The sequence below is a fragment of the Carassius gibelio genome, chromosome B21, assembly GCF_023724105.1.
Source record: "Carassius gibelio isolate Cgi1373 ecotype wild population from Czech Republic chromosome B21, carGib1.2-hapl.c, whole genome shotgun sequence".
NCBI classification, from domain to species: Eukaryota; Metazoa; Chordata; class Actinopteri; order Cypriniformes; family Cyprinidae; genus Carassius; species Carassius gibelio.
In genome coordinates this window covers 26,260,144-26,267,299 of record NC_068416.1, presented here as the reverse complement: position 1 = coordinate 26,267,299, position 7,156 = coordinate 26,260,144, and the positions used below count along the sequence as shown (strand labels likewise).

At 34.6% G+C, this 7,156-nt stretch overlaps 1 protein-coding gene across 1 annotated transcript; it reads right to left on the bottom strand.

The window, feature by feature from the left end:
- LOC127985456 (sphingosine 1-phosphate receptor 3) lies at positions 1-3,184 on the bottom strand. Its single transcript, XM_052587457.1, has 2 exons — positions 3,026-3,184; positions 1-1,726 (listed from the first exon to the last, which is right to left on the bottom strand). Exon 2 carries the CDS (start codon positions 1,605-1,607, stop codon positions 561-563), a length of 1,047 nt encoding a protein of 348 aa, XP_052443417.1. The 5' UTR covers positions 1,608-1,726; positions 3,026-3,184; the 3' UTR covers positions 1-560.
- Between the last annotated feature and the right edge of the window lie 3,972 nt (positions 3,185-7,156).

Genomic DNA, 7,156 nt, shown 5'->3' with positions numbered 1-7,156 from the left:
TATATATATATATATATATATATATATATTTGCTGTTTTTGTTTTAGTATATGTGTGTGTGTATATATATATATATATATATTTATATATCCTATTCATTTTCATTTCAGTTTGGTATCTTTGTACATCAAGTTTAAACTAAATTAAAATGAGAAATGTTGCCTTGCTAACTAACTGAAATTAAACATTTTCTGTATTTTATTTTATTTCAGTTAATGTTCATTTTATTTCAAATAACACTTTTTTATTGTTTTAATTTTTGCTTTAGTTGACTTTAATAGTTAAAAACTCAACTTAAATTTTGGTAAAAAATTTTGAAAACATGACTTATCTTTTTTCTCGATTAAATGTCTTGATTTAAGAATGTTTGCATATTTGCACAGAAAAACCGCGAAAATACTGAGTAAGAAACCTTTTTTGCAGTGTGAGAACAGAATGGTTGGGATCTCAGAACATTTTTCCACTGTTCAGTATGCACTTAACGTGCTGATGCTTTATTGTGACACTTAAACAGTGCACACTAAAGTTCTATCCCATGCACTGATGCAGTAGTGTGCATTTCAGCTTGTGTTAGTCTGATTGTGTGCGTTGGCGTCTGGGTTTTCCTGTTCGGCCGCCTGAGGGCAGTTGGAGCTGGATTTGCTCTGGCTGGGGTCCATGTTCTGCTTGCACCCTGTCGCGTCGCCCCCCAGCAGACACCCGCACACGAGCCTGAAAAACGCCCGGCGCATCTCCCTGCTGGCCAGCGTGTAGATGAAGGGGTTCATGCCGGAATTCAAGACGGCTACTAGCACAAACCAATGTGCTTTAAGCAGAACTGGGCACTTTTTGTTCCCGCAGGCCACATCGACGAGCAGCAGCACGAAGATGGGCGTCCAGCAGGCGATGAAGACGCCCAACACGATGCTGACGGTGCGCAGAAGTGACATGGCGTGCTCGCAGTTGCTGCGACTGGTGACTTTGCGGCTGCTGCTCTTGACCATGGCGTAAATGTGGACATAGAGGATGGAGATGGCCAGCAGGAGGGAGATGTAGATAGTGATGCAGAATGCGACGTAGCTCTTGCTGTAAAGAGGGAAGATGGTCGAGCACTGAGGAAGATCACCTAAACAGTTCCAGCCTAAAATAGGCAGTGATCCTAGAGTAATGGCGATTAACCAGCACATTCCTATGAGCAGAAACACCCGGTAGTTTTGCTTTGCATCATGAGGCCTCATTTTGATCATAGTGAGGTGCCGTTCGATCGCAATTGCAAGTAAGCTGAAAATAGAAGCACATAGTGCTACAAAAATAATCCCTTCTCGAACAAACCACTTGGCTGGAGTCAAGTTTAACGTCTGCTTTCCTGACATCAGTAGGTTGACCATATAAGTCACGCCAACTAACAAGTCGCACAGAGCCAGGTTGGCAATAAAAAAGAACATCCGTTTATGGAATTTGTGGTTTTGCCAGATGGCCAACAGCACTATCAGGTTCTCCAAGATGATGAGGCTGCAGATGACCAAAAACACTGCAGTTTTGGGGTCCAATGGGTTGCCTTTGGTGTCATTACAATTGTTTAGTTTCCCCGTGTAGTTGTAATGCAGGAAAACCTGTTCGTTGATCATTGTGGGATGATTTGGACTGGATCACACAGGTAAGACAGATCACGGATGGGTGTTGGAGAGTGGTCGACTGCTTTCTTCAGGGTTTACCATGTACTGTTGTGTCAGTTGCACACATCTGCCTGTGGAGTCAACCAGATGTGCTTTAAAGACAGCTGCCATAATGACACCCTGATCCAGTCCAATCTGGATTTTTTTCACTCAAATATGTTTCATGTAAACTTGACTTTGACACAGCCTAACTTTAACACACACTTCTCCAATATGCATAAAGTCACAATAAAGATAACTGTCTAGAACACATAAGCCTTCTAGTTGTACAAAACATATAGTGCCTCTAGATTAAAAAAATCTGTTCTCTATTGGAATATATTTTAATGTAATTTATTCCTGTGATGCACAGCTGTATTTTCAGCATCATTCCTCCAGTCTTCAGTGTGACATGATCTTCAGAAATCATTCTAATATGCTGATTTGCTGCTCAATAAACCATTATTATTATCAATTTTGAAAAGAGTAGAAGTTTTTGATGGATAGAAAGTTCAAAAGAACAGATTTGTTTTTGTACATTATAAATGTCTTTACAGTCACTTTAGATTAATTTAATGCATCCTTGCTGAATACATGTATTCATTCCTTTAAAAAAATGAAACTACCTGACCCCAAACTTTTGCACAGTGTTGTATTTCAAAGTAAAACTTAGTACTACTCTCTTAGAAAGTCCATCTTAAACTTGCAATTGCTTTTTATAACTGTAGTTGGTTTAAATTGGTCATTACCCTTACGAAAGGAAAATATATTTACCAATATATTTCTTAAAATATATTGTGATATATTGTAATATATTATTTTCCTTTTTATTTTCTAATATTTTATATATTTGAATTCATTTAATAATATATTGATGATACATATATTATATAATATATTGCAAAATACACAAATGATTGCCACTTTCAATATATTGCAATATATTGGAAAAAATAAATATATTTAAGAATATATGCCTAATATATTACATGATATTTTCCAATATACTGCAATATATTTTTGTTTCATAAGGGTAGCTGGTTTAGGTGGACACATGGGTGGTTAACCAGCAACCATTAACCAAGTATTATGCTTTATATTAACACATTAAACACCATGTGAATTTTCAAAAGCCTACTTTTTGTTAGAGTATGTAACATGCATTGCATGCAACATATACTGTGATCTTCTAGAATAATTCCATGCACAAAACTTTGCCGTTTGCATTGAACTTACTATGGTGCGCATGATTGCAGATTGAATGACAATCATTTAAAGACCAGCACACACACAAATATAGTTTCCATAAAAGTTATTATCGCATAGAAAATTTGTTTAAATATCTGACATGCTGCATCTGACAAGATATTGCCTTTATTTAGGCTACTCACCATCAGATCACGAACTGCAGTGCTTCTTCACAAAGAACCATTCGTGTCGAGTTTTGTTTAAATAGGAACTGTCATCTTTCCATCCTTAATGTGCAGAAGTTCAGACATCAGAAACTTAATCTGTCTGCACGCAACGGAAGACAGTCCTTTCTCACAGTCCGCCACAGGTCTGCTGTGCTCTTTTCCTTCTGTGTGTGACGGAGTCCAGCCCACGACACACCTCCCACTACACTTCTGATACATTATTCAGTAATCAATATTTTGCATTATTATGGCATATTTATTTATTTATTCATTTTTATGTTAGGTAAAAAATGTTAGTCTGAATGCACTGTAAATCGCTTTGGATAAAAGCGTGTGCTAAATGCATACATTTAGGCTAATTTAATTTAATCTGTTCTTTCATAGCTAAAAAAGCGAATAGTTGTGAACATATATGTTTAAAATGATGCACAAATAAAAATAAAAAAATATTTTTTTTTTATAGTTTCAAATGTAGTTTTAACAGTCTCTCTATTTGTTGTTAGATTGACAAAAAAAAAAGTAAAATGTTTGGACTCGTCAATGTCAAAATTAATGAGCCAATCAAATCAAAGAAGGCGGGGCTTCGCTTTTACATCGCGAATTTCAAAAAGGCGCTAAACGCTTCAGATTTTAACGGTTGAGGATTGTGAGGTAAGTTGCTCAATAGTTCTTATTTGACAACTGTTTTACGATAGAAATATTACAAGACCTACATTGTTATCCTGTAGTGCAAACATCTCAAACTTTTCGTCGAAATGTCACTGTTTTGAATGGAAAATATAGCGTGAACCTTTTAATTAATCTATTTCATAACGTGTCTTGACGAGAAAAAAAACATTTAACCGTTTTTTACACCCCTAACACATTAGACACACTTTCGGGCTTATGTGTAATTTAAAATGTAAATATTATTTGCAAATAATTCAAATATATTACAATAAAATCTAATTATTGTAGGCTAGGCTACTCTTTATTTTTATTTATTCTCCTGAATCCATATAAATACTTTATTTTAAACAAAAAAGTAAAATCTGTTTTAAACTGTTAAAAAGTTATATATATGCAGTTTTATATCTTTTTTATTTATTTATTTTTAGTTAACGTTAGTTTCGTAAGACTTAACGTTACTGTAAATAGGCCTAACGTTACAGGTTTTGATTCAAATTGAGATACTGGTGGATGAGATAAAATTATTTTCTGTGGTAATCAACAAGATTTTGATCAAGAAGACTCCAAATGGGGCTTCATTTATAAGAAATATTATTTTGAGACCATTAATGCATTATGCAATGGCATTTCCTTTGCTTTGGATAATTTGTGGTTATGGTTCAAATAAAATTATTATTATTTTTTTTCTTTTCTTTCTATTTTATTTTTATTTGGTTTCCTGAGGGTGAGCACATTGCCAGCAAATTTTCATTTCTGAGTTTTAATAGAGATATCCGTTATGTTTTATTGAAGTACCGACTGCTTAAAATAGAACATAACCAGTCACAGATGAGTCAGTTACTGTCATAAGAATACATTTATCCTCCTTCTTTTTCAATGGGAAAGTTTCCCAAAGAGAGAATTTGTCCTTTTCACTTTGGACCTTGCTGGTTTAGAACAGTTCCTGGTTGAAGTTTCAATGAATGTGGGACATATTCAATTCATTCATTCGTTTTTTTTTTTTTTTTTTGCTTTGTCCACCAATGAAACTAGTTTAAAAATAATCCAAAGCAACAAGCTTTCTTGGCTCACTGCTCAAATCAGCTAAGTGTATCACTCAAGAAAATCCGAGGAGAAGCAAGTCCAATTAGAAATGCTCTCATGACCGAGGTATATTAGACTTGATGAGAAACAAATAAACATTTAAAAATAATGGCTAACTCTACAGTGCATAACCAGATTTTCCATCTTATCACAGTAATTAAACAGGAGCTCACTGTGGTTAGCTGTCAGATTTCAGAGGTGAGTAATGGAACCGCGGAGAGGGAAACATCCCAGAAAAGAGAGAGAGCGAGACGTTGCCATGACCAGCCAATAAACCGTGAGCTGACGTTCAAATGAAGACGTTTGGTTTAGTGCTGCGGTGAAGGCCTGGTGGCTGCTGACGTGTGTGTGTTGCTCTGAATGTGCGTGTTTAGCATTTATACACTCCAGAACGAGTGAAAGTTGAATGCTCTGCTGTTTCCACTGATCCTGGATCAGATTGGTATTATGTGTCTGTATTATATCTAGTTTATTTAACAATACAACAATCAGTTTAATTAGAGATTCTCATGAAAGCATATAAGAGCAGAGGACAGCAAGCCAAATAACACACACACACACAGACACACTGTTTCCACAGAATCAAACTCTTCTACATCTTGGCCTGAGGGTGAGCACATTGCCAGCAAATTTTCATTTCTGAGTTTTAATAGAGATATCCATTTTGTTTTATCGAAGTATCGACTGCTTAAAATAGAACATAACCAGTCACAGATGAGTCAGTTACGGTCATACAGTAAGAATACATGTATCCACTTTATTTTTCATTGGGGAAGTTTCCCAAAGAAAGAATTTGTCGTTTTCACTTTGAACCTTGCTAGTTTAGATCAGTTCCTGGTAGAAGTTTCTGTGAATGTGGGACATATTCACTTCATTAGCTGTGGTAGGGAAATAACCAGAAGAATGACAAAGAGCAGTTAAAAAAAAACATAATTAGGACACTGCATTATAAAACAATAGCAGATGAGACCGGAAGTCAAGACACGTTAAATTTACAAATGGCTGCGCCTGCATAAAATTCAGATGGAAAGCAACTTTTTTTGTGAATGAATTTGAATAAATGAGTGTAAATATGGTCTTGGTATCGGTTTTTTTTTTTAGTTTATTTTTTTTTCAGTTATCATGACGTGCCTGAACCTGCAAATTACTTCTGAAGTTCATGTTGCGTCACTCATATATTTGTGGTTTTTCACTTCCTTACTTGATAAACATTGTTGAGTTGTTTATAGAGTTTAAGGGGACTTTTACAATACATCTCATGGGGCCGGTGTCACAACAATTTACTCAAGTTAATGAATAAGTTCTAAAATTAAATGGCATTTACTATTATTTTTTAGAAGATACTTTTTTAGAATCTAAGAATTTTAATTCTTTAGCAAGTAAGTATTTAAGTAAGTATTTTTAGAGTGAAAAACAAAAAACAAATCTGTATCAAAAGGGGAAAGGTACAGTACAGGCATAGTTTAAAATACAAGTAAAACAATAATAATAAATAAATAAATAAATACACTAAATTCCTTTATATTATATCCAATTTTTGTTTGGACTTTTCTTAGAGCAAATGTCTCAAAATGTGCTTAAATTTGCCAAGATACCAATTTCTACGATTAAAAAAAAGTACATTTGCTAATTTCTGTCTGTTGTCTTATTTCTCCTGTAATAAGTTTTAGGAGCAGCATTATTAAAAGTCATTGAATCCTGCAGAAATGGTGTCTTCCCAACTTGTTGGATCGGTTCACTGCAGGCCTCAGAAAGCAAGATCTGGGGGAGTTCAGACGGAAAGCTCATGAGCAATTACAGTGAGCCAAAGCCTTTCATTTACTTTCTCTCTCTCTCTTGCTCATTCACTTGCTCCAACTTTTCCCATTTTGCATGCCTGTTTGGCAAAATGCCTTTATTTTAGTAAAAAAGTAAAAAATAAAATAAATTTAGTAAAGTTTTAGTTATCTTTATGAGTGGAATAGTTTAGATTTTAAATTTTATTTATTTTTCAAAACATTGTATTTTAAATCATATTCAGGGAGGGAGGATGTTCAGTAGGAAGCCTGTTGTTGTCATGTTGCAAGAACCCTATGAAACAGGAAATTACATAACAGAGAGGCCTGCCTGTCAAGGTTAGTAAGGCTTAAGTCTAAAATATATTTATTTTCCTTTTAATATCCAGGTTAGTTTATTTTTTTAAATGTTAAACTTGTGTCAAATTATTTAAAATATGCAAAGGAAAATATACTGTTTTGTTTGATTACTATGCAGCATGGCATGGTTATAATATTTGGGAAGTGAACGTTCCTTGTTGGTAAGTCACTTTGCTTTGAAGGTGGTTTAAAGTCTAAAGTCATGAGAAGTGGTCATGTT